The sequence below is a fragment of the Salvelinus fontinalis genome, chromosome 16 (genome assembly GCF_029448725.1).
Source record: "Salvelinus fontinalis isolate EN_2023a chromosome 16, ASM2944872v1, whole genome shotgun sequence".
NCBI classification, from domain to species: Eukaryota; Metazoa; Chordata; class Actinopteri; order Salmoniformes; family Salmonidae; genus Salvelinus; species Salvelinus fontinalis.
Window position 1 is genome coordinate 39,808,085 of NC_074680.1, and position 27,447 is coordinate 39,835,531.

Here is a 27,447-nt window from a genome sequence, read left to right on the forward strand (position 1 = left end):
CACAGATCGTAAATCTACGTCGGATTGAATCCAGGCACCAGTCTGTTGGCATTCAGTGATATAATCCAGGCACCAGTCTGTTGGCGTTCAGTGATATAATCCAGGCACCAGTCTGTTGGCGTTCAGTGATATAATCCAGGCACCAGTCTGTTGGCATTCAGTGATATAATCCAGGCACCAGTCTGTTGGCGTTCAGTGATATAATCTAGGCACCGGTCTGTTGGCGTTCAGTGATATAATCTAGGCACCGGTCTGTTGGCGTTCAGTGATATAATCCAGGCACCGGTCTGTTGGCTTTCAGTGATAATATCATGTTTCAACTCAGTTTCCCTCCTGACTCGTCCTCTCCTCCTTCTCTCTGGTCTTTTAACAGTGACACTCTTAACATTGTGTTATCAAATCAAAGTTAATGAAATTATGGTGTGTGTGTTTCCCCTGACCTATCATCTCCTCCTCTTGTCTACTGCAGTGACACGCTGAACGTAGTGGTGTCTGACCACCGTCCCTTTACCACCAAACAGAAGGCTATGGGCAAGGATGACTTCACAAAGATACCCCACGGAGTCCCGGGCATCCAGGACCGCATGAGCGTCATCTGGGAGAGAGGAGTGGTAGGCAACGATATAAATAGTAATATAGTATCTCTGTCTAGGCAACGATATAAATAGTAATATAGTATCTCTGTCTAGGCAACGATATAAATAGTAATATAGTATCTCTGTCTAGGCAACGATATAAATAGTATTATAGTATCTCTGTCTAGGCAACGATATAAATAGTAATATAGTATCTCTGTCTAGGCAACGATATAAATAGTAATATTATAGTATCTCTGTCTAGGCAACGATATAAATAGTAATATTATAGTATCTCTGTCTAGGCAACGATATAAATAGTAATATTATAGTATCTCTGTCTAGGCAACGATATAAATAGTAATATTATAGTATCTCTGTCTAGGCAACGATATAAATAGTAATATTATAGTATCTATGTCTAGGCAACGATATAAATAGTAATATTATAGTATCTCTGTCTAGGCAACGATATAAATAGTAATATTATAGTATCTCTGTCTAGGCAACGATATAAATAGTAATATTATAGTATCTCTGTCTGAGCAATGATATAAATAGTAATATAGTATCTCTGTCTAGGCAACGATATAAATAGTAATATTATAGTATCTCTGTCTAGGCAACGATATAAATAGTAATATTATAGTATCTCTGTCTAGGCAACGATATAAATAGTAATATTATAGTATCTCTGTCTAGGCAACGATATAAATAGTATTATAGTATCTCTGTCTAGGCAACGATATAAATAGTAATATTACGGTATCTCTGTCTAGGCAACGATATAAATAGTAATATTATGGTATCTCTGTCTAGGCAAAGATCTGTGCTTTACGACCAGATGGCTAAAAGCATGACAAACATGATGTATCTCTATGTATGAAGGCAAAGCTCTACAGCTGGATAGAAAGAAAACAGAAAGATGATCTGCTATTGGTGTTGCTGTAACTAACTTGTACCATGGTGCAGACAGAAATGTATCTGTTGCAATATTTCTTGTGCATGGTCTATGATAAATATATATGATGTTTGATTCTAGTGGTAAACATATTGATAACAGAATTTCCCTCTGACATGGAACATTTTGATCCCCTGCTAATCTAGGTTGGAGGCAAGATGGATGAGAACCGTTTTGTTGCGGTGACCAGTTCCAACGCAGCTAAGATCTACAACCTTTACCCCAGGAAGGGTAGGATCATCCCAGGGGCTGACGCTGACCTGGTGGTCTGGGACCCAGAAGGGACCAGGTATGTAAAGCTAGCCACTCACTCCCTCCCTTCTCACTACTACCGCTACATCAACCCTTTATCCCCTGGGGAAGGTGTGGGATGTTGTACCCCCTGGGGGGAGGTTGTACCCCCTGGGGGAAGTTGGAGGTTGTACCAGGGAGGTTGTACCCCCTGGGAGAGGTTGGTTGACGTTGTACCCCCTGGGGGAGATTGGAGGTGGTTCCAGGGAGGTTGTACCCCCTGGGGGAGGTTGGAGGTTGTACCAGGGAGGTTGTACCCCCTGGGGGAAGTTGGAGGTTGTACCAGGGAGGTTGTACCCCCTGGGGGAGGTGGGGGAGGTTGTACCAGGGAGGTTGTACCCCCTGGGGGAGGTTGACGTTTTCCTTTGATAGTGCAATAAATGTGATGAATGTACACTTTAATAGACTTTGAAAGGTAATTTACATGTGATCCCTGTGAATGTCGGGGAAAAAGCCTTTATAAGGCACATTGTCGGCTGTCTAGTGCGTTGGGCTACAACGTGCCTTGCATTGAATTCAGCCTTACAGTAACAGTGAGTGAATAAATGTTCTGCCCATGATCCATGCGAGAATTTATCCTACAATGCTGGTGTTACTAGCGTTTTTCTCGACAAGACCAATAACAGTAGTAGGTGTGAAGAAGACATGTTTCTCTGTTTCCAGGACCATCTCTGTGGACAACCAGGTGCAGGGTGGAGACTACAACCTGTACGAGAGTCTCCGTTGCCATGGTGTCCCCCTGGTTACCATCAGCCGTGGCCGTCTGGTCTATGAGAACGGCGTGTTCACGTGTTCTGAGGGTTCTGGGAAGTTCTATCCTCTCAGGACCTTCCCAGACTACCTCTATAAAAAGATGGTGCAGCGGGAGAAGGTACTGTACAAAGCTATCAACAGGATGTGTATTTTAAAATGTTAATTTACAGCAGACAAAGTGACCTTTAAATGGCATAAACTCTCCATACCTGCTTCAGATTGTCTTGATTGTCATCAAGTGTTATGTGTTTTACTGTCTATAACCAGAGACTAATTATCCTGTGTGCATCCGTGCACGTGTGTCTGCCTCTCTGCCTGTGTGTCTGCCTCTCTGCCTGTGTCTGTGTCTCTGCCTCTCTCTGCCTCTCCTCAGTGTCAGGCCCTGAAGGCGGTGGAGCGTGAGCCGTACGAAGGAGACGTAGCAGTGATGCATTCTGGGAAGAAGGACTGTGGACCGTGTGACGGGGACACTCCAACACGACCACACACCAAGCACGGAGGACAGAGAGACCTGCATGAGTCTAGCTTCAGCCTTTCTGGTAACACATACTGCATCGCTTTGCAAATTGGGATTTTATCATTTGCATCCCTGCCTCTAAGGCGTAGAGAACTTTATTAATCACCAGCTATGATGCAGTATCTACTCTGTCTCATGAACAATTAGCTCATTTTTGATAACCTGACAGATTGTAATTTTTCTTGTTGTCTATCAATCTCTCCAGGTTCCCAGATCGATGATAAAACCCCAAAGAGATCTTCTGCGAGGATTCTGGCCCCCCCAGGTGGTCGATCCAGTGGAATCTGGTAACTGTGTGGAAGACTAGCGAGTTCTAGAACCAAACGGCTACCATAGTTCTCAGTTACAATGAAGAATGGAATCAGGGCCAACCAAGACGACTGCTTGTTACGTTCACCCAGAAAGCATAAAAAGAAAAACATAATTCACATTTTATTTGAAAAACGAACGCACGTAGTATTTAGTGTATACATGATGACCGTCTGAATAACATTTTATATGACATTTTAGTATTGGGATATCTGCCTGTATGGTCGAAACCTGAACAATATTGGGCTTAACTTTAAAAAAAGAAAATACATTTTGGTTTTTAAAGTTAGACAAATTTCAACAAAATTTGCGCAGCAGCTAACATAAGTTGCTAGTTGACTGTATTGGATAAATGGATGTATGTTAAAGTACTGTAAGTCATTATACACTAATGGTTTTAGGGGGTTGAGTTGATCGTTGGTTTATTTCTCTGTTTAACCTACAATGCTGCACTTGTATCATGTACTACTTAGCTGCCTTTTCCTTACATTATTTGATGTGTAACAAAACAACTTTTTCTACCAATACAGAATCTTCATGAATAAATATGATTAGTTATTTATTATTACACACTATCTCAAAGCACTTGACATGGAATAACGTGGATGTCTCATAACGTTCAGATCTCATAACGTGTATATCTCATCATTTTGTGTGATACACCTATTTTCTGTTCGGTTTCATTCACGATTACGATTTGTCTGTTGACTAAAACGCAACTGCAAGCTGATAATGTTAAATGGTATTTGTATTTCATTTTTTATGTTTCAATGTTATTGAGAATATGTCATTCCCCTTTAGGGCACTGTAAAATTATAATCATGAGTCCTGAAAAACTGAGGATGACAGCCTAAGTATTTTGACCTAAGTAAGTGCATCGTTTTTATAGCTTCTATATTCCTGTTTACATTTTAATATAGTAGCGCTCTCTTCATTTCTGGTCATCTCATCTCCCATCAATATGAATGAACCTATGCTGTGTTTACTGAATGTTGTGGCATAGAACACTGATTTTACTCATATTTAGCAGCGTTCTATGTGTAATAAGTGGTGATATTCCTTTACTTTTCTCTGTCTGCAACAAGCTAGCTAGGTCCACTCTGAAATGCCTTTTGTTCTCACCAGCGAAGTCTCTCATTATCCACATATACAGTTGATGTATAGAGATAATATGCCCTTAACATGTGTATCATTGTGATTCCTCTTAGGATGTTCAGGTTAACTACTGAGCACATAACACTTAGCACAAAACACTGAGGAATTCTGGTCTTGACTTGCCCTGAAACGTACTTGACAGTTTTGTATATCTTTTCAGTTGACGTTTCCAAGGTTGGAACACTGTCAATTGAGCAAGAGATGTGCATGATCTATAATTCGATTGAATGTTGGGTATTATAAGGGCAGTTTATGTATACAAAATGCATGTCTCTAAAGTTTATTTATGGCAATGTCATTCAATGCATTATATCACTGGATGACATGTTATTCAAGAGTGTCTATGAAAACCACTGTCTTTCTGTTTTGAGTTGTCTTTACACACTTCCATTGTAAGCTACTGAGAACATATTAGTTTTATTTGTTAAGAGTATGCTTTAAACGTTTTTGTTTTTCCATAGCCTATTTCAAACCACACTGTATGATAGACTGCAGATGAGGTCCTCACTGGTGCTGAACAGCCTTCGGTGTATTCACTGAGGTTTGTTTTTCTTCTATCCTATGTGTTCTTGCAGCTCTTTAGCACAAGTTTGAGTGCAAATAAAACCACACTGAAATGTCAAGCTTGGATTGTGTTTCTTTAAAAAATAACGCCAATGATCTATATGGTCTATAGCCTATGCTGACTGTATTTGGCAAATGGGGTTCAATAAATTACAATGTACAATTGTGTTGCTATAGAATACATTACCGGTCCAAAGGTTTAGATCATCTACTCATTCAAGAGTGTTTCTGAATAGGTGTTCTAAAACTTTTGACCGGTAGTGTAGAATATAATAGGGTGTAATATTCATATGTGTAAACACACTGAATTATAATTGGATGCATTTTACCGCCTATCATACTGTGCTATGATTGGTTAAGACCACCCAGATGGTTAGGTCATGGTCAGTTTGATCCTGGTTGGCGATACGTGAACATGCCAGTTATAGCTAGCTAATAAAGAGCTACGTTAAGAAATATCCTGTAGTACTGCATTTTATTATTTTGTAAAAAGTGTGAAAAACAAGACATAGGGCTTATATAAGGTGTAGTTACCCCCATCCGTCAGCAACAAATCTGTTAAGATGCCTAAGCACATGGAGGCTAGTGAGTCTGCTCCCTATAACAGACCAACATCCCATTGATTTATTTACCATAGACGCGCCTCCAACGGCATGGAGTCTGGCGCATGCGCAATAAATGCCGGATTGTTGCAGACTGGGCGTCGGTAGCGGTGGGGGGTCGGCCCGTTACTAACCACTGCACCGCGCAGGAGCTCTGGCAACAACCACAACGGAGGATTGGAGCATAGCAATACTGCCAGCGAAATAACAACAGAGAAAGATAGCTGTCTGAATACAGTGAGTAGTAATGACTTTAGGTCTATAGCCAAAACACTGCATTTGCCGTTGCAAGTAAGACATTTTGTAGGTGCATTTAGCGTTTCAGACGAAAATAAAGGGTCTCTTGTCCATCCAGTGAGGATATTTCTCTTTACAGTGACAGTCCTCTGCCTCTGTGTGTGTGTCTATTCGGGGAGGCCTGCAGAGGGGGTCCGGGCGGACGTTTGGATAGCCTAGCAACTAACATTGCAGGGTTTTGTTTCTTTGCACCAAATGCAAATTGGACAAATGTATTGTTCTCTGGGTATGCAATAAATAGCACATTTCCGCGTTTAAAACCCAGGTAAATACATTTTGTGAACAATGTATTAGTGAGGTCGCGTACCTTTCAAAGGCCTAGAATATAATAGGGTTTAGAGACGAGAATAAAATCGACTCCTCCTCGAACGATAGTCTGTTGTGTTTATGGTTGTAATTATTTTTATTTTTTTTACAATACAAAAATGATTGTTGTATTATACACGCTGGTGTAAATTACCTTCTACACACAGCCCTCTATAAAACCGTTTACGGCAGGTGGACTACTTTCCATTATAGGCTATTACCTAATTGTGCAGCCGCGTGGGATTTGACAGATAGTGCTATTCAATGCGAGCTCATGGGAGGGCTGGTACACGTATTGTATCACGTATTGTATATCGCTATGTAATAATTTATGTTGAGGCTGAAAGCAAGGGCAGAAATAGTGAAAGAGGACTTTCTTCTTTGCTGGCACAGACTGATCATTCATACATTATAAGGCTTTACTTTGAATTTCATAGAAATATGCACCATATTGGCGAAACTTTATTCACGCCACTCGATGCGTTGGCTACTGCTTTTTCTTTTCGTTTCTACACAGGTGGTGATAATCAAATACATATTCCTCTGCACATTGCCACATATCCTGGGTCAAAACAATATTTCTGGTTGGTTATCAGTGCCAGACATCTCTGTAGTGATAATACGTGAGATTGCTGTTTCTGCATTTCAGATTTTGCTAGAAATGTAGCCTAGTAAATATTGTTTGTTGTTCCTAAAACAGCAGAAGGGCAGATTTACACTCAAACTAAATTGAGGGCCAGATGTGTCCTTCCTGTCTGTGCTGCTTCTTTCAAGCACTGGGACATTCTGTCTAATCTGAGAGGATTATTGTGACAACAGAAGATTGAAAATTAAAAATAAAAGACTCCTGCAACATCAAACTAGCCCAGAAAGTGTACTCTTATACTGTCAACTTTAGGCATAAGTTATATTTATATTCCTGTATTGTAGTGATAAAATCATGCTGACAAATACATGTAGGCAGGCTTTGTAGACCATGTCAAAGCCACTTTTGGAACAAAGCCCTATTTGATGATGTCCTGTGACGAACCCTCATCTTCATATTTATTCCTTGAACGTTGAACAATAGTAATTTCTTGTATTATTAACCATACAATTCATTTTATGTTTTGCAGCATTGCAAAACAGCTAGGACGTTTGCTTAATTGCTGCCCAGTTTAACATCTTTATCATGTTTTTATTGTTCTCTGGGTGTAGAGGATGGCAGTGAATGTGCACGCTACGTCTGTGTCCTGTGACACCCTGAGCCGACATGACATGCTGGCCTGGCTCAACGACTCCCTGCACCTCACCTACACCAAGATAGAACAGCTCTGCTCGGGTATGTTCTTCTCCAGGCCTCTTGATGTCATTGATCACCTTTTTTGTTGTTGTTTTGGTTCCTTATATATTAACCGGCTCAGGCAACATAGCCATTGTTCCCTCATCTCATCTCCCAAATGAATGTAATGAACGGGTCCTTTCCCCATCCCAGTGGGAAAATCTGCTTCAAATGATGTCATTACACTGGTTGTAATTTGGTTATGATGACATCATTTCAACCAGTTTTGCCTGTCGGCATGGACCTCAACAAATCCTTTCAAATGATGAGTAATGAGATGATGTTTACATTGTGTTGTTTAATAGCAGTATGCCCTTTCCCCCCTACCTTTCAGGGGCAGCGTACTGTCAGTTCATGGACATGCTGTTTCCAGGCTGTGTCCTTCTAAAGAAGGTCAAGTTCCAGGCCAAGCTGGAACACGAGTTCATACACAACTTCAAGGTTCTCCAGGCTGCCTTCAAGAGGATGGGCGTTGACAAAGTCAGGCTATTATCTATTTATCATCATCTGTTAAGCATTGTAAATCATTTATATACTGAAAGAAGTAGTGTCCCGAACAAATTGTGACTGCAGCCGTGTGAGGGCTTGCAGCTAGATTCTTCAATGGAAAGATTGTCATCTCTCAAAAACGTTTTCTAACATGTATTCATATTCCTACAGATAATTCCCGTGGAGAAGCTGGTAAAAGGAAAGTTCCAGGATAACTTTGAGTTTGTGCAGTGGTTCAAGAAATTCTTTGACGCCAACTATGATGGGAAGGAGTACGACCCTCTACAGGCCAGACAGGGACAAGATGTGAACCCCGCCCCCAATCCAGGTGATCACTTTTCCCACAGACCAAAGAGAACTCATGGCCCTGCAGGTAACCCAACAGAATGGTTCTACCTCTTCTGAATGGGATTGTCTCGCTGATTGAGCTTTGGATGGCTCAAAACACTCACAGCGCTCTGCAAGTGTGTGTGTATGTGTGTCTCTGTGCGTGTGTGTGCTCTGCACGATCCACAGCATTTTAGAAACAGTCAAGGAAAGGTAGCTCTGAGTGACTGTTAAGAATTCTTGTGATCTCCACAGTACCTTTAGCAGACTTGATGAACACAAAGACATTATTTTCCAATCTATAAATATATTTTGTTCTAGTGATCCTTCATGTAGTGAATTGATAATTGTGCCATCCCTTTGGGACTCTTCGTACCTAGTGGTTAAAGTGTTGGGCCAGTAACCGAAAGGTTGCTGGATTGAATCCCCGAGCTGACAAGGTAAAAATCTGTCGTTCTGTCCCTGAACAAGGCAGTTAACCCACTGTTCTCCGGTAGGCTGTAATTTTAAATAATAATTTGTTCTTAACTGACTTGCCTAGTTAAATAAAGGTTAAAAAAATGTGCCCTGCTATGTATAATAGCATTTTTTTGGTGCATTGTCTTTTGGCATTAAGGTTGAAAATCAATCATCATCGTTTCTCAAAATCCATAGTGTTGGTTACACCACAGGCAAAACATGATGGTATGCTTTCAACATGGTTCTCATTGGTTACACCACAGGCAAAACTTGATGGTATGCTTTCAACATGGGTTCTCATTGGTTACGCCACATGCAAAACATGATGGTATGCTTTCAACATGGTTCTCATTGGTTACACCACAGGCAAAACATGATGGTATGCTTTCAACATGGATCTCATTGGTTACACCACAGGCAAAACATGATGGTATGCTTTCAACATGGGTTCTCATTGAAATGCTGTAGTTGTATCCATAGCTTTGAACGCATGGGATGACAAACAATTAGTATTTGTTCAATATGTTTACCAGTGTTTTGACTACTTTTAGTTTACTATTTGTTTAATAGTATTCTGTTTACATTTACTATGAATATGGCTGGGATTCAATCCAAGGCCCGTTATAGAGCAGTGCACTAGACATCTGACAATGCGCCTTTTAAAGGCATTTTCCCCCCTCCTACGTTTTCCGAGATCACTTTCACTGTAAATGACCTTTAAAAGCCTGCTCTATAAATCGCCTTGGATTGAATCCTGGCCTAAATGTTAGAACAGTAAACCTGCACTGCAACACTAAGGGCCCAATTCAATCTGTATTGCAGAAGAGCCACAGTATAGCACAATGGAAATGTAAAGGTCATTTTCCGATTGAGCCGACATATGCAGCGTTTACCGTGAATCTGTGAACGCGGGAACATTGCCTTTAACTTTAGATTGTGCAATACCACGGTTCTGCGACACGGATTGAATCTAGCCCTAACAATATCTGATTATTCCAGGCCCCCAGAGGCACTCGCCCACGGTGCCCAAGATCCTACCCACGCCCCAGAGGGTGCTGAACACCACTGTGCATGTGAGGAAGGCCCCGGCCCTGGCACGGAACGGGGGCACCGACGCGGAACTCTTGGAGCTAAATCAACAGGTAGAGTCCCAGGGAGGGTAAGGAGGCCTTTACATAGGTCTAGTAAACTAATGGGCCATATGACTGTAGTATTGACAGTATTCAATACAAATTAACGTATATTTGTTTTGCCTCAGTTATCAGGTTTTATTTACTGGAAGTAGAGTTATGCTTAGCCCTGAGACTTGACCGTAGCCTACACACACGTCTCGGGGCTAAGTCATGCTTTGGTCTTTGGAATGTGTGAGTGTAAGTTCACACTAGAGTTGGCATCCTAATTTCTTACTCAGTTGTCACGTAGACAATAAAGGATATATTTGGGGCATATTAGGAAACTAAATGTAAGTATAGTTTAAGTATAGTAAGTATGTTACTAACATAACACTACTCAATGAGTACTACATTTACATTGTCATTCCCTGTGTGTTTGAAACAACCTGTTCTTCCCATGTGTAGTTGATGGAGCTGAAGTTAACAGTGGACGGACTAGAGAAGGAGAGAGATTTCTACTTCAGTAAGCTGAGAGACATTGAGCTGATCTGTCAGGAACACGAGAGTGACACCAATCCTCACCTCTCCAGGATCATGGACATTCTCTACGCCACAGAGGTACCTCTCACAACCACAGACATATGAATTAAATTTGTTCATATACTGTACATTGGTCAACACTGAAACGAATGGCTTTTATTAAATCTGTATCGCTAAAACTTTACAGATTGCGTGATAGAAATGTCAAGGTAATTTCCTTTTGAGACGAATTAAGCAGCGTTTACGCGGGAAGATTGCCTTTAAATTTCAATCACGCTGTAAATCTGTACTTCCGCAATACGGATTGAACAGAGCCCTAAGTATAGAATAGCCAACTTTTTTAAAACTAGAGATAGCAATTGCAATGAGCTATCCTTAATTGTCTCTACCCCTCTCTCATGTATAAAATATGAACTCATATTATTATAAAGTATACAGGGGTTGTGGGTTATCATCAACATTCTCTGTAAATTTGATGATATCTGTATTTTAGGACGGCTTTGCTGCTCCAGATGATGACGAGATTGATGGACAGGCCCACTTGGACCAGGATGAATACTGAGTCTCTAATACCTTCTGTCTGCCACATCCCCCTCTCCCTCCTCTAATACCTTCTGTTTGTCCACATCCCCCTCTCCCTCCTCTAATACCTTCTGTCTGCCACATCCCCCTCTCCCTCCTCTAATACCTTCTGTTTGTCCACATCCCCCTCTCCCTCCTCTAATACCTTCTGTTTGTCCACATCCCCCTCTCCCTCCTCTAATACCTTCTGTCTGCCACATCCCCCTCTCCCTCCTCTAATACCTTCTGTCTGCCACATCCCCCTCTCCCTCCTCCAATACCTTCTCTCCATCCACATCCCCCTCTCCCTCCTCTAATACCTTCTGTTTGTCCACATCCCCCTCTCCCTCCTCTAAATCCTTCTCTCCATCCATATTCTCTCTCACTCTCTGTCTCTCTCTCTGTCTCTGTCTCTCTGTCTCTGCCTCTCTTTGCCTCTCCCTCTCTTTTGCCCCTCTCTTGTTCTTGTTCTATCTCTTTTCCTCTCTTCCTCTCTTTTCATATGTATATATGTGTGTCTCCTCCTTCCCCCTCGGCTATGTACTGTACATACACCATTACATCTCAGTGTCATAAGCTACCCCTCCCTCCCCCCCAATGACACAGTAGCAGCAACAATAACAGAACATATCCTAGTCGTTCAAGCATGGTACATAGTATAACACAGAATAATGACCCAAACCAAGGTGATATTAATGGGGGTGTTAGGCCTGCATAATTCATTCAGAGTTGTAAATATGACAAAAAAGGAATGATTTTGAAATAAGGTAGATGTCTGAATGCATTTGTTTGTTTGTCTTTTTGTTTGACTCGCGCTTTTTCTAAAAACTAATTTTGGTTCTATTCCGGAGCGTAGAAAGCACCTTGTGCATGTTACTGTATTACAGGTTACCACAAGTCCTAAAGTAGACTAACAAAATCACCTATGACAACAAATTATAATTCATTCGTTTTTACTTTCTTATTTATTGATTTGGATTTTAACTACTATCGGTACAATAATTGGTGCAAAATGTATGTAAATTAAACAATACTGTAATGTATGCTCATGGTAGTGAAAAGGCTTAAGCTTTTTATTTCAGTTGATGGCATGTAGTAACGTGCATTAAAGAAAGAAAATGCATTAAAGAAAGTGGTCCAGAAATAATAATTTAGGTATAGGATATGACCAATGCTCTTTGACTGTACTCATTCTGGATTAGCTGTATTTGAACATGAGAATGTCATAAATTAACAGGGAATGGGCGATATATTCATAAACTAATTTATGTGGAGATTTTATCTTCAATTAGAAGTGTCTGGGTACATGCCATGGTATTTATTATGTATAATAAGTTTTAAATTAATTTGGTATTAACAATACCTGAGTTACTATGTAAGCTGACTATGGCAGCAAATTGTTTTTTTAATTTAACTGTAAAAATGTGTTGTTTAAAAGAGCCTGAAAACAATGATTTACTTTGATTTGATCATATCACATTTCTGCTGCTAATTTTGCTGTGTTTCTACTTTTGGTTTGCTATAATATATTGCTCAGCTGTAATGAGTCGTCTTACTAATTTCATGTTGAGTTTAGAGAACGATGAAGTCAGGAGTTTGCGTCCCAAATCAAGTTTAAGTTTTAGTAGAGTGAAATACTTAACTTGTGTGCTGTATCCAACAGTGCAGTAATCAAACACTAAGAAATAAGAGAGGAAGCTATATACAGGGTCAGTGCTAATACCAAATGTACAATGTGCAGGGATACTTGGAGTATTTGAGGTAGATATGTACATATACTGTAGGCAGGGAATAGGAGAAAGTGACTGGTAGCTGGATAAAGAATAATAATATATCAAAAGTAGAGCCCTAAATAGGGAATAGTGTGCCGTTTGGGATGCACTGAGTTAGTTAGGGGTCTATGACCAGTTCAAAATGGTGCTGGTCATCATGAGCATCATAAGGAATAGAACTCCTTTGCCCTGTACTACTGCCTTTTCAATGCAAACCTACAGCCATCTGCAATAGAATCTGACCTGCATTCTCTCACGTGCTTTGACTGTCTGCATAACTCTCATCTCTTTGAGTTTTATTAAGTAAATAAACAAACGATTGTGAAATAAACTGTTATAATACTGTTGTTGATTTCTGTTTGGCTAAAATATTGTGGGCACAGAAAACCATGGAAAGAGCCCACTGGCCCTCCTATGGGCCCCACTCTCAATGGTAGGCCCTAATCTCTGTTAACCCAGAAGTAAAATCTTGCCTAATATGGTAAACTGGTTGCCTAATTTGGTCAGCTGGTCTATAGGTAGAATCAATGATGTATATAAACCCTGGATTGCTGATGCTCTGTATTGGCCAATGAGATGCTTTGAAGACACTGGTCAGCGATATTTGCACTCAGAAGGAGCAGTCCTCCATACGAATGAATGGAATTCTACAATATTTCAATTAAATGTTTCAAGGACAAAATTATGTGTATTTAAGTATTATTTGGTTGTAGTGGGGACAGTAGCATCCAAACTTTCAAAGAATTATACTTTAAATAAATTTTTATATATGCTTAGCTCACATAATACAATGTAAAAGTATGCATTGAGGTGTTTATAATAGAATAAACGTGGCCAAAACATATGTTGACATTAATTAATGGATTTAGCTTCCACATTTTTTTTTTACAATGGTGAGGGAGTGCCAAGATGGAGGCGCGGTGGCTTGAGTCCAACAACTAAAGTTGACTAATGGATACTCCCAAGACTTCAGTGAGAAAATAATGTCAAAATGTAGCTAACGTGTAAGCTGGATAGAACAACAGCTCAAAAACAGAGAGGAAGAAAGGCCCAACTCGGCAGAAAATCGGTCTCCCTCCAGCAGGTGGCGTATTTTCGTTGTTTTGCATACCAAGCAAGTAGATTTTGTATGGAGGTCAATGAGTGTTGAATTTGGTCAACAAATACATTAATGACTTATTTGCTAAACTACTTATATTGGTCACATACACATGGTTAGCAGATGTTAGTGCGAGTGTAGTGTAATGCTTGTAAGGTTTATTTGATCGAATATAAGTTTCGTAACGCTTAAGTTGTTACGGGTGTACTGATATAAGTAAGATATCAATCAACTTTGAGAAAAAACGTATATCGGAGTTGTCTCGAAATGGTTATATGCATATTTATGTTATGAGGCTAGTAGCATAGCATCTCTCGCCATTGAATACACGCGGTTGACGTCAACAACCCTCATCGAATATTCAAAACAGGATTACAATAGTGAGATTTATCCACCAATCCAAATAAAGGATAGGCGGGAGCTAGACAGTCCGTCGTGCTGCTTTGTGGACAACGATTCCCATTGTTAGGGCGAAGAGACAAACATCTTGTCAGTAAATCCATAATATTTTACGTAAATCATTGCGCAGATTAGTAGGCCCAAAAAAAGAGTGCGTTTCCATCCAAGGACTGTAAAGGGCAATATTGTTCCACACAAAGTGTTGCGGTGTTGAACAAATGAATAGCGTTGGTCTTCTATTATTTTCGTAGATCGATCAAGCAAAATACATGTAGAAAGAAAATGTCTCTACAATTTCTGATATGAATGTCGAATCTTCATTCTACTCAATGCCTACAATTTATGTGGTTCAAATTCAACACAACACTAACAAGGTCTTGTATTTACACAGCCCGTGCGACTCTTATCCGGGGGATTAGCTCAAATGGTAGAGCGCTCGCTTAGCATGCGAGAGGTAGCGGGATCGATGCCCGCATCCTCCAAATGTTTTCTTGAGAGAGCGAAGTGTTTATTTATTATGAGTTTACTCTCTAACTTTAAATTAAAATACGTATTGTATACGACTACATCAATCTTTAAAATCAACCTTTAGAACGGAAGGATTTTAAACCTACAAAACGTTTTCTTCAATAGGTCCATTCTTTTGTTGGTTGTGGGACATACAATCACAATAATCAGTCAAATCGGAACAAAGTCCTTAATTCAATACTGAACAGCACTGTGTGCTCGATACTCAAGGCACACCAAATACACTCTCAATAAAATCGCAGCAAGCTATACATATCTATGTGTAACAGATCTGGTTTCAAATACTATTTTAAACCGATCATATACTTGGAACTACTTTGCTCTAGACTGCCTAGAATACCAAATGGGTGGGTTTTCAGTTTTGCGACTATTCTAAACCAGGCAACCCCATTCAAGACAAAGTATTTTAATTTTGAAATGATTTCGAATACTATTTAAACCCAGGTCGGGTGTGGAAGGCTGAAAACTAACTGCACATCGATGTCGTAGACCTTCACAGACAAGAACCCCTCAGACACTCAGTCAAGTTTCAGCGTTGTACAACGTTTGCTTATCTAGATACACCAAACAATGCACTCCACTGATAAAAAATGGAATACATAGTAGGCTATACATGTGTTTTGGGTAAAGGTGTCTATGTGTTTTGGATAAAAGACCATGTATCTTGACCATGTATCCAGGCATGCTGTATATGAAGAGGCCCAGGATGAGCACCAGCAGCAGGGCTACATACAACTAACTTGTCCGTGAGCCAGAAGTACTGGTTGCAGATGAGGTTTTTGATGGCCTTGAAAGGCATAAGGAACCACAGGAAGACTGTGTCTGGACGGCTGGAGGAAACAAATAAGGGTTGGTTGGTTAGACTGCAGTAAAGTTAATAATAAAATGGAAAAATAGCTTGTGGTACAGTAGGTTAAAATTCTTTGGACCTGCCATAAACATGTATGGTTGAATAATTATGTCTCATTATCATCTAATAATAATCATGACTAAATATGAGACATTTGGAGTCAGTTGAAATGTTGATCCATAATACTGATGCCTCATTTCTTGCTAAAATATTCTGAAAACAGATTGTATTGGATTCAGATGGATTGGATTCAGATGCACGGAGTGACAAAGAGAAACAGACTCAGCTATTGTTCTTATCACTTTATTCACAAAAACCAGATTATACGTAATATACTACATACTGCACACTGTTAAACAAAGACAATATCAACAGCCACAGAAAAGTCAGTCAGTGCAAACCAAGACTAATACATGACTTCAAGCAAGAACAGAATCAGAACTCCAAAACAAAACAGTTTACTTTGTAGATCAAACTTTTTTGCAACCCCATAATATTAAAATGTTTACTACTGTATGTCCTTGAACAGGTATTTGAAAGGGATATATATATATAATAAATCATATTTATTGTATTATTTATTTATACTTGGACATGGTTTTGGTACCTTTTTTTAATGATACATGGTGTGTGTACGATTGTCTTGTCAAATGGCAAAAACATTACAGGGACTCCATGAGAAGAGGGGATGCTTGTTACTGAAAACAAGTCGTTGAATATATTATTGAGTTTGGAAGTTGTTGAGTAACTATCCCTTTTAAGATTTTCCACTTCTCAAGCCCCCATTAGCTTCTTGACCATGTATCCAGGCATGCTGTATATGAAGAGGCCCAGGATGAGCACCAGCAGCAGGGCTACAACTAACTTGACCGTGAGCCAGAAGTACTGGTTGCAGATGAGGTTTTTGATGGCCTTGAAAGGCATAAGGAACCACAGGAAGGCTGTGTCTGGACGGCTGGGAGAGAGAGACAGGGTTGGTTGGTTAGACTGCGCTAATGCCTTATAAGGACATCAAACAGAGACACAGAGGATTACCAAATATGACTTTAAGATACAGGTCCGGTTTGCTCTAAATATAAACAAACACATAAAAATGATGGCATAAAGAAAGGTTATTTTAGTAACTGGACTGCTGATGCTCTGTATTGGCCAGTATGATCATCCCTGTTCAAATTCAGTACTTAGTCAAAGCAGTTTCATAAAAGACCCTTTCTCTCTTCCATAATTGTTATGTTTAATAATCAAATGGACCTTTACATTAGGGTGCGTTCTGACGAGGGTGCGTTCTGACTGCATGGTAGAGCTTTGCTTAAGTGCAACCTGTTTTAGTGCATAAAAACTCATGCTTCTGTCCCTTCCCCACTCCTGTCCCTTCCCCACTTCAACCTTCCTCGTTGAAATACATTGAGTTGGCACCAACATTTGACACTGTATTTGTTAGCTTAGTGGTAGGTTAATGGTGCTCTTACTTGGGTTTCTCCAGGGGTTCAGGTTCGTTGCGTCCTTCACCTACTGGGTTCTTCTCAGCCTCCTCTGCAGTCATCAGCTGCAGCTCTGCTTCCACTTTCCCCTGCAAAGACACAAACAACATCACTACCAAACACTGGGGTTCATACAGTATACAAAGGAGTGATTCTTTATCTTTTGACTGATCTGTTACATTTCCAAACTGACCTCTGTTCAGTCTTTAACTCAGCTAGTTTCTTCACAATGTAACTCAATTGTCACGCTTTGTTTAATCAAAGACACCATTTTGTCAAGTGTATAGTTTACTGTGTTTAATCCAGTCCACGCTACATACAGTGAGTTCAAACTCGTCATTCTCATCTCTGGCCAGGAAGGGCCACCAGCCCTTGATCCTCCTCTGTTTGAAGATGGACACCATGGGAATATCCTGTTCGTTCAGCACCATGTTGATGGAGCACTGCTTGGCTGTCTTCGCTCCACGAGGGAAACGGTTCAGATCCAGCTCAATGGCGCCTAGGAATAGACAAAAATATCATGCAGATTTATTTCGATATGTATAAAGGTTTCTCAGCTGTTGTTGTTATGTTGATGTTGTTGTTATGACTGCCACAGCAGTACTTTCCATGTCCCAGAATACAAATTCAATATAAAAAAAAGTAGCCCTAGTCTGAAATGTTAAATTCACAGAAGGACCAACATTTACAGCTCAGAAAATCATTATGGTGAATGTTTAGTAGAGGGAAATTAAATCACTCCACCTAAGAAGTCATCTGCAGAGAAGTGATCAGCATCCCAGACTTGTAGGTTGAGACGAGCAGGGATCTTATACTCAGTCTCGTCCCAGGCGAACATAGACTCCTTCTTAGAGATGACGATCTTCTCCTCAGCCTGTAGGTAGTCAAACGGGTAGATGAAGCGCCAGTTGAAGAGACCCTCCCCTGTCAGGGAGTGGTAGTGGACGTCTGTGTCCTGCTTGTCCTCCTGCTGACCCTTCAGCCAGCTGTTGAATGAAGAAGAAGAAGAAGAAGAAATGGTTTTAATATTTAGTACACCTCCAGAAGTTAGAAAAACATAGATACTTTCAAAGGAAACATTATTTACCCCCGCACGAAGATATCACTGGACTTTTCTCCAGTGAAGATGTCGTCATCCTCCAGAATGACCTCGTCTGTGTTCCAGATAATCACCCTCAGTTCAAACCTGCCCGACGACCAAACACCTCAGTGTCACATCAGTGAGGCACAGTAACATTCTGGTTGCATTTTGTGTTTTTAAAATCTCTGTTATGTGATATATCTTATCATATAAAATTGTGAATTTACTGATATATATACAGTACCAGTCAAAAGTATGTACACACCTACTCATTCAAGGGTTTTTCTTTATTCTGACTATTTTCTACATTGTAGAATAATAGTGAAGACATCAAAATTATGAAATAACACATATGGAATCATGTAGTAACCAAAAAAGTGTTAAACAAATCAAAATATATTTTATATTTAGATTTTTCAAAGTAGCCACCCTTTTCCTTGATGACAGATTTGCACACTCTTGGCATTCGATCCATGGAGGCAAAAAGGACAATGTCAGAGTTTAATTCAATAAGAGAAAAGCTGCGAAATGGAGAGTTGAAAATAAGGAGAAGGGAGGGCCAGAACAGTAGACTAAAGTTGAGGAAAGATTTGGTGAAGTGGTAAAAGAGGATGATAGCAGTGCGGCTGTGTTATGTGTGATGATTGAAAGGCGCTATACAAAATCTCTATGAGGTGCTATCTTTATCATCATCATAAAAGCTGATAGTATTTCAACCACATAAAATACGCATCCAAGCTGAAATTAAATCATGTCAGAAATATTTTGGGTCATTTTCACAACTTTCCTTACAACCAGTCAAACTGATGTGTTTTATTTCTTCTCCCCGGTCCCTAGACGTTTTTGATCCACGAAAGAAGCAGAAAACTTTACAGATGTCAACTATATTGAAACATTTATTCTAGAGATTTATGACATTATTGTGGTGAGCAAGGGTTTACTTAGTCTTCCAGGGAAACACATTTATTTTATTTAAATAGGCAAGTCAGTTAAGAACAACTTCTTATTTACAATGACGGCCTAGGAACAGTGGGTTAAGCCCACAGTGCCTTTCTATGTTAGAGTGTTGGGGTCGGGTGAGGGCCTCAGATTTTCACTTTATCACATATAGTTGGGCATTGCGGATGGGTTATTAGCAGGTGCGGGTGGGTGCGGGTGAACAAACAGCTGACCCTCGCCCCACTAATATACAGTGTATTACTGATATCTAACCCTGCCGACAATGCACATTCCTCATAACTTTTATTTCACTTTTCAAATTCTCTTACTAAATGTTTTTTTTTAAAGCACATTACATTGTACTAGAACATACTTCTTTGGTTTTCTGGGTGCGATATCAATGGCTGGTCCAGGTGCAGGCATATCCTTGGGGAACATGTCCACCCACATCTCAATCCTCCCCTACACAAAGAGAAACACACAGATAAACATGGGGTGAGATACAATTCAACTACACAGCAATCAAACCTAATCAATCAGGCCTACATTCACATGGAACATGTGTCATCTTTACTTTACTGTACTTTATATTTGCTTTACTACCTTCACCAGGTGGATCATTTGAAACACTGAAGCAGGCACTTGGGCATTTAGCAAGCACCGGCTTAAAGGCAACCTTGTTCTACAGTACCTGTTCGATGCCAGGCTTGTCAGGGTTGAGGAGTGGCCTGGTCTCCACATGTTCTGGGATGAGTTTACAGCCCACCCTGGGGATATCCTCCCAGTGCTTCAGCGCAGTCAGGGCCAGGTGCTCATCTGTCTGCTTCTTCAGACCTACGGAACATCACCAGAGCAACCCAGACAGACAGTACAGCAGTAGTTGTTAACCTGGGGTACTAGACAAGTCGAGTACTACCTAGCCTACCCACAGGGAAAGCTCATAAGATCAGTTGTACATAACGGGGTACTTCAGCCAGGCAGAGAAAAATATGATTGGTTGTACAGTAACCAACAGGTGAGGGTAGAAAAGCATTTCAGGTAATGTTGTTGTGTTGTACTCTATACAGTACCATTTTCATCTTCGATCTCGGTTGGGCCCATGAAGATCCTGTTGGCCACCTTGACCCGTCCTCCAGGGCCATAGTGGGGCCCGTCCAGCTTGCCCTCTTTACACAGCTTGGCCAGGATCTGGGTTGGCTTCAGGGGGTCCCGCCACACATTGTAGCCATGGCTACAGGGACGAAAAAAAATAAAGATGGAGACAAACAAATTGTTTGCAGTTCTAAGATATTGGATATTTATTTATGTATGGTTTATTTATCTAGGTCAGTCCTGAATTGGATCATGTACAGGATCCTGTGTTGTACATATATTTATAGGCAAAAGAGAGGGTTCACCTAAATGGATGCGATGCCACATTTTGCTCTGTGCTTGCTGTAATAGTTCTTAAATAGCATATTTGTATGCGATGCTAAAATTTTGCTCTGTGCTTGCTGTAATAGTTGTCTGGCTACCCAGACTCCTTGCTCTGGCCAAACGCTACGCCACGACCACATTAGTTTCTTCCCTGCAATGAGTCTGGATCTGAGTACCTCACCGACCCTTCACCGATGCAAACACATTTGGGGCCGTGTGATTGGGCCAGAGCCAGAACACACGTGTGTGAAGTGGCGGTTTGAGAATTCGTCATTGGCTTTGATACTCTGATTGGTTAGAGACGATCCAATCACTGATGACTTTGTTTTGTAAAACGCCCCTCGTGCCCCTCGTTACCACAAATGACTTCAATGATGTCAGTGTCAGACTAAAGTATGTAGCGAACGACAGAGCAGCGGAAGAATTTAGTGAGTCGTCAGGCTACTGTAATAGTACTTACACGGCATATTTGGATGGGAGGCCACATATGGCTCTGTGCTTGCTGTAGTAACGGTTCTCCAGATCCAGTTTAGTCTCCCCAATCAGGTCGTCAGTGCCCACTAAGTCCCAGTCATAGACGGACACTGTTAGTGTAGAGTCCATGGGAAATGTGGCTTCGATGTCAAAAGATCTGATGGGTTCAAAATAAATGACATTTTTTAAGTCTTTGGTCACAACTTATGGTTATTATTTTTAACAAGTTTACACTTTAAATGCGCAAGCTATAACTATACAAGCTATAACTATACAAGCAGCGCCAGTCTTCAGAGTAAATTACTTGGCTAGCTCGTATGCTATTAAGAATTCATTAATTCATCATGAATGTTAGCGGAAATGGACAAAATATTGCATTTATAGTTTCTCCACTTACTTGCCAAAGATAGGGTTGAGTTGCTTGGAGAGGTAGTTCTCTTTGTCTTTGATGTCTGATTTTCCTAGTTTTATGGCGATGTACGGATCAGCTTTTCCATTGATATCCGCTGGATGCAGATCAGTTGCCTTTAGAAATGTTTGATTTGGTTTTATTTGACACTCAAGACATTACATGTTAATAATCACAGGATAGTCTAATGCCTGTAGCTTCCCAGATTAATTCGGAAATTTAGGATTGTAAGCAGTACTTAGTACAGTGTAGTGTAGTGAAGTGTAGACAGTGAAGTGTAGTGTAGTGTTGTGCAGTGTAGTGTAGTTTTGTGTTGTGTACCGACCCTGATGATATAGACCCGGACTACAACGTTGATTGGATCGTTGGTTGGAATGTTCTGGAACATGCCCATGTTGGAGTCGAAGCCCATCTCCCTCTGCATCTCATCTGACACTGGCACTTTGTACATGCACAGAGAACCCTGAAACACAAACAGATACACACAGAGTTAATACAATCACATCTAATCCAACGCCTTGTACATGCACAACAAGGCCCTGAAACACAACAGATATGCACAATTGTGTTAGATTCTGGAAAGGGGGAGATACATTCAATTGAAATAGAGAGCCACAGTGGAGGTGTCATAATACCCATAAAACCTAGCGGTCAAACAGGGAAATGGTTCCAATCGTTTTTCCACCATTCATTTTTCCCATAGGGGATTTTAGAAACCCTTAAACTAAGGGCTTACCCTTTGCATGCAACTCTGTTATTTCATGTCACATCACTATATTAGGATTGGGTGGGGTGTGGTATTCAACAAAATAATGGACTCCGTATGCTCAGTATAGTTTCTTCCTAACCTGGTCCCAGACATTTGTATGCTGTATAGACAACTCCTATAGACAACTCCAATAGACAACTCCTATAGACAACTCCAATAGACAACTCCAATAGACAACTCATATAGACAACTCCAATAGACAACTCATATAGACAACTCCAATAGACAACTCCTATAGACAACTCCAATAGACAACTCATATAGACAACTCCAATAGACAACTCATATAGACAACTCCAATAGACAACTCATATAGACAACTCCAATAGACAACTCCTATAGCCATTGAACAACTAAGATCTGAGACCAGTCTACTTCCTTCTCTCTTCCGTTGCTGACAAAGAAGAAGGTAAGAAGAAGGTAAGGCCCTCTGTGTGAAAGGGGTTTTACTTTGAATTTGCCAATAATCCTGTCCTCATCCGCCATGTTCTGGTCGTCGTCGTCTCCTGCCTTCCCTCTGAACAGGTTGAAGGTGTGAAGCCAGTCTTCAAAGTTATCAAACTCCTTCTCCAACTCCTTGGGGTACACCTAATGAGGAAATACAAAAACAGACTATAAAGTATTTGCCCAGACCTCTGTTTTGAACAGCCTGAATTTAAAATTGGTTAAATGGAGATTCTGTGTCCCTGATCTACACACAATACCCCATCATGTCACAGTGTAATTTTGTTTGTAGAACATCTTTGAAATTAATTTTAAAAATTAAAGCTGAAATGTATTCAAACCCTTTTGTTATGGCAAGCCAAAATAAGTTCAGGTGTAAAAATGTGCTTAACAAGTCACATAATAAGTTGCATGGAGTCATTCGGTGTTCAATACTTTTTAATGACTACTCCATCTCTGTATCCCGCACATACAATTATCTGTAGGGTCCCTCAATCGAGCAGTGTATTTCAGGCACAGATTCAACCACAAAGACCAGGAAGGTTTTCAATGGCTCGCAAAAAAGGGAACCAATTGGCAGATGTGTAAGAATTAAAAAAATCAGATGCTGAATATCCCTTTGAGCATGGTGAAGTTATTAATTACACTTTGGATGGTGTATCAATACACCCAGTCACTACAAAGATACATGTGTCCTTCTTAACTCAGTTGCCGGAGAGGAAGGAAACTGCTCAGGGATTTCACCATGAGGCCAAAACAGTTACAGTTTAATGGTTGTGATATGAGAAAACTGAGGCTGTATCAACAATACTGTAGTCACTCCACAATACTAACCCACATTACAGAGTAAAAGAAGGAAGCTTGTACAGAATAAAAATATTCCAAAACATGAATCCTGTTTGCAACAAGGCACTTAAGTACTTCTGCAAAAATGTGGCAAAGAAATTAACTTTTTGTCCTGAATACAATGCGTTATACAGTATGTTTGGGGCAAATCCAACACAACAAAACAACCCTTCATATTTTCAAGCATGGTGGTGGGTGCATTAAATTATGGGTATGCTTGTCATCGGTAAGGACTATGGAGGTTTTTTTGATGATAAAAAGAAACAGAATATAGCTACAAGCACAGGCAAAATCCTAGAAAAAAACCTGGTTCGGTCTGCTTTCCAACAGACACTGGTAGACATATTCACCTTTCAGCAGAACAATAATCTAAAACACAAGGCCAAATCTACACTGGAGTTGCTTACGAACACAACATTGAATGTTCCTGAGTGCCCTATTTACAGTTTTCACTTAAATTGTGTTGAAAATCTATGGCAAGACTTGAAAATGGCTGTCTAGCAACGCGTATATACAGTATGTATGCATGTGTGTATGTATGTATATACACTGAGTATGCCAACCATTAGGAACACCTTTTTAATATTGAGTTGCATCCCCTCCCTTATACCCTCAGAACAGCCTTAATTCATCGGGGCATGGAATCTAGGTGTCAAAAGAGTTAAACAGTAATGCTGGCCCATGTTGATTCCAATGCTTCCCACAGTTGTTTCAAGTTGGCTGGATGTCCTTTGGGCATTCTTGATACACACAGGAAACTGTTGAGCGTGAAAAACTCAGCAGGTTTGCAGTTCTTGACACAAACCGGTGCGCCTGGCACCTACTACCATACCCTGTTCAAAGGCACTTACATTTTGTGTCTTGCCCACTCACCCTCCGAATGCCACACATGCACAATCCTTGTCTCATTTGTCTCAAGGCTTAAAAATCCTTCTTTCACCTGTCTCCACCCCTTCATCTACACTGACTGAAGTGACATCAATAAGGGACATCAATAAGGGATTATAGCTTTCACCTGGATTCACCTAGATTCACCTGGTCAGTCTATGTCATGGAAAGAGCAGGTGTTCTTAATGTTTTATATACTCAGTGTGTGTACAGTACATTCGGAAAGTATTCAGACCCCTTCACTTTCCAAATCATGTCCAGTCAATTGAATTTACCACAGATGGACTCCAATCAAGTTGTAGGAACATCTCATGGATGATCAATGGAAACAGGATACACCTGAGCTCAATGTCGAGTCCCATAGCAAAGGGTCTGAATACCTCGGTCAATAAGGTATTTCTGTTTTTTATTTTTAATACATTTGCAGAGATTTCTAAAAACCTGTTTTAGCTTTGTCATTATGGGGTATTGTGTGTAGATTGATGAGGATATATATATTTTTAATCCATTTTAGAACAAGGCTGTAACGTAACAAAATGTGGAAAAAGTGAAGGGGTAAGAATACTTTCCGAATGCATACATACATACATACATACATACATACATACATACATACATACATACATACATGCATACATACATACATACATACATACATACATACATGCATGCATGCATACATACATACATACATACATGCATGCATGCATGCATGCATGCATGCATGCATGCATGCATGCATACATACATACATACATACATACATACACACACACGCGCGCACGCGTGCACGCGCACACACGTACACACGTACATACGTACGTATGTACATACATACTAGAGCTGGCCGTCCGGCCAAACTGAGCAATCGGGGGAGAAGGGCCTTGGTCAGGGAGGTGACCAAGAACTCGATGGTCACTCTGACAGAGCATCCAGATTTCCTCTGTGGAGATGGGAAAACCTTCCAGAAGGACAACCATCTCTGCAGCACTCCACCAATCAGGCCCTTGTGGTAGAGTGACCAGATGGAAGCCACTCCTCAGTAAAAGACACATGACAGCCTGCTTGGAGTTTGCCACAAGGCACCTAAATGACTCTCAGGCCATGAGTAACAAGATTCTCTGGTCTGATGGAACCAAGATTGACCTTTTTGGCCTGAATGCCAAGCGTCACGTCTGGTGGAAACCGGGCACCATGGTGGTGGCAGCATCATGCTGTGGGGATGTTTTTCAGCGGCAGGGACTGGGAGACTAGTCAGCATCGAGGGAAAGATGAACGGAGCAAAGTATATATATATATATATATATATATATATATATATATATATATATATATATATATATATATATATATATATATATACATAATCAACAATCAACTTGACAGAGCTTGAAGAATTTGAATAAGAATAATGGGCAAATATTGTAATTCAGGTGTGCGAAGCTCTTAGTCTTACTCCCCAAAAGACTCACAGCAGTAATCACAGCCAAATGTGTTTCTATAAAGTATTGGCCCAGGGGTGTGAATACTCATGTAAATGAGATATTTCTGCATTTCATTTTCTATAAATGTGTTTAACTGTCATTATGGGGTATTGTATGTAGACGGGTGAGATTATATATATTTTTAATCCATTTTTAATTCAGGCTGTTACACAACAAAATGTGGAGTAAGTCAAGGGGTATGAATAGTTTCTGAAGGCAGTGTAATCAGTTTTGCTCGCTGGGTGGTATTGAGTAGCCACATACCTGCAGCTCATTGAGTTTGTGCTTCTTCTTCTCTGGCATGTCTCCAGGCCTCCTCTTGTCCTTTCCTTTCCCTTTCTTTCCTTTGACAGGAGGGTCATCAGGTTTGATCTCTGAGTATAGGTTAGGGAACAAGGGGTGAGGGGTGAAAGTTGTAAAAACAATATGAATATGAACAGTCAGTGAACAGCCCCATCAATATCCAGGAGATTTGCAATTCTGTTATTTCATGTCGCAATAATATAACAGTTAACACCCAATTGTATTTTATTTAAAGAATTACTTGATCTAATAAAGTATACGTAGTCGCTTTCCCATTGTATTCTTGTTTTGTAAATGTAAAGTCCCCATAGTTTTATTTCTCTGCCTGTGACCTACCGTTATTGATAAACAACGTTTTCACCAAACAGCAAACATCTTACAAGGTAAGCTTCGATTTGGTCTTTGTTTGAGTTATAACTACACAGGGGGTATCAAATTAATCCTTAGGTTGGTAGGAACAAATCTAGCCTATTGCCATGTTATCTGATGATGTATGACTTAATGGCAACATTGAATGTCCACGGAGTGACTATGTCTTTGCGCATCACAAATATGACGTTGCCTGCTTACGCGCCGTAGGCATCCATTACACAGGGGATTGGCTACTATGGCACCTTGACAGTATTGTAGCCAATGAGGTAAGCTTTCCAGGGATATGCACTTGACCTGGGTGGGACAAAGCAAGGCCTAGAACCTTTTATGTGTAATGTGAACTATTGCTATCTGGCTCAGAGAAGGAACGCACCGAGCACGCTACATTACATTGTAAACAGATTTCATTGATTTAATTGAATCGCTTTAGCATAAAAGATGGCTTCTCAAGGGGGGAGGTAAAAACGAAGAATATCGAACAGGAACCTAAAAAGAGGATTTCCGACTCGTCCAACAAAGATTGCTTTCTAGAAGGATTGGATCCACTTTTAGATCTGTAAGTAAATTATTTTCATGACTTTATATAGCTAATTTACTATATGTATTTAGTTTTTTATAAGTTGTCTACTTTTTGTGCTTTGGATTTAGTTTACATTGGCCCATGTAACAAGTAATTGCCATGTTATATAATTACAAAGTAGTTATTGTCTGTTTCATATTAGTTCTAAGTTTCATCCTTGTAACATTGGAGAGG

At 40.2% G+C, this 27,447-nt stretch overlaps 3 protein-coding genes and 1 non-coding gene across 6 annotated transcripts in view; 3 read left to right on the plus strand and 1 right to left on the minus strand.

Annotated features, from left to right (window-relative positions):
• The window catches only part of LOC129813145 (dihydropyrimidinase-related protein 5-like), a 29,033-nt gene extending 23,849 nt beyond the window's left edge, over positions 1 to 5,184 (plus strand). For both annotated transcript variants that reach the window (XM_055865371.1, XM_055865370.1), the window contains exons 10-14: positions 470 to 611; positions 1,683 to 1,825; positions 2,491 to 2,698; positions 2,954 to 3,119; positions 3,303 to 5,184. In XM_055865371.1, the coding sequence (XP_055721346.1) occupies positions 470 to 611; positions 1,683 to 1,825; positions 2,491 to 2,698; positions 2,954 to 3,119; positions 3,303 to 3,388 (745 nt within the window). In that variant the 3' untranslated portion in view covers positions 3,389 to 5,184. The remainder of the gene's footprint in view (positions 1 to 469; positions 612 to 1,682; positions 1,826 to 2,490; positions 2,699 to 2,953; positions 3,120 to 3,302) is intronic.
• A 631-nt stretch (positions 5,185 to 5,815) lies between these two features.
• On the plus strand, positions 5,816 to 13,242 carry LOC129813147 (microtubule-associated protein RP/EB family member 3-like). Its single transcript, XM_055865372.1, has 7 exons — positions 5,816 to 5,964; positions 7,528 to 7,651; positions 7,986 to 8,131; positions 8,312 to 8,468; positions 9,926 to 10,068; positions 10,504 to 10,656; positions 11,072 to 13,242. The coding sequence occupies exons 2-7, from the start codon at positions 7,531 to 7,533 to the stop codon at positions 11,138 to 11,140; spliced, it is 789 nt and encodes a 262-aa protein (XP_055721347.1). The 5' UTR covers positions 5,816 to 5,964; positions 7,528 to 7,530; the 3' UTR covers positions 11,141 to 13,242.
• A 1,576-nt stretch (positions 13,243 to 14,818) lies between these two features.
• Positions 14,819 to 14,891, plus strand: trnaa-agc (transfer RNA alanine (anticodon AGC)). Its single transcript has one exon. It is a non-coding gene; the product is annotated as a tRNA-Ala (tRNA).
• Positions 14,892 to 16,074: 1,183 nt separating this feature from the next.
• LOC129813148 (otoferlin-like) overlaps positions 16,075 to 27,447 on the minus strand; it is a 40,264-nt gene continuing 28,891 nt past the window's right edge. For both annotated transcript variants that reach the window (XM_055865374.1, XM_055865373.1), the window contains exons 30-42: positions 26,283 to 26,392; positions 22,807 to 22,944; positions 21,913 to 22,050; positions 21,576 to 21,703; positions 21,165 to 21,335; positions 20,359 to 20,519; positions 19,980 to 20,122; positions 19,662 to 19,750; positions 18,356 to 18,454; positions 18,013 to 18,254; positions 17,589 to 17,767; positions 17,257 to 17,357; positions 16,075 to 16,742 (exon numbers count right to left, since the gene is read on the minus strand). In XM_055865374.1, the coding sequence (XP_055721349.1) occupies positions 16,562 to 16,742; positions 17,257 to 17,357; positions 17,589 to 17,767; positions 18,013 to 18,254; positions 18,356 to 18,454; positions 19,662 to 19,750; positions 19,980 to 20,122; positions 20,359 to 20,519; positions 21,165 to 21,335; positions 21,576 to 21,703; positions 21,913 to 22,050; positions 22,807 to 22,944; positions 26,283 to 26,392 (1,880 nt within the window). In that variant the 3' untranslated portion in view covers positions 16,075 to 16,561. The remainder of the gene's footprint in view (positions 16,743 to 17,256; positions 17,358 to 17,588; positions 17,768 to 18,012; positions 18,255 to 18,355; positions 18,455 to 19,661; positions 19,751 to 19,979; positions 20,123 to 20,358; positions 20,520 to 21,164; positions 21,336 to 21,575; positions 21,704 to 21,912; positions 22,051 to 22,806; positions 22,945 to 26,282; positions 26,393 to 27,447) is intronic.

What these genes read in the sequence shown, in the direction of transcription:
- LOC129813147 (XM_055865372.1), top strand. Translation starts at nt 7,531, where the DNA reads ATGGCAGTGAATGTGCACGCTACGTCTGTGTCCTGTGACACCCTGAGC. An exon ending in AGAGGATGGGCGTTGACAAA is followed by an intron (nt 8,132 to 8,311) that starts GTCAGGCTATTA and finishes ATATTCCTACAG; the next exon opens with ATAATTCCCGTGGAGAAGCT. An exon ending in ACATTCTCTACGCCACAGAG is followed by an intron (nt 10,657 to 11,071) that starts GTACCTCTCACA and finishes TCTGTATTTTAG; the next exon opens with GACGGCTTTGCTGCTCCAGA.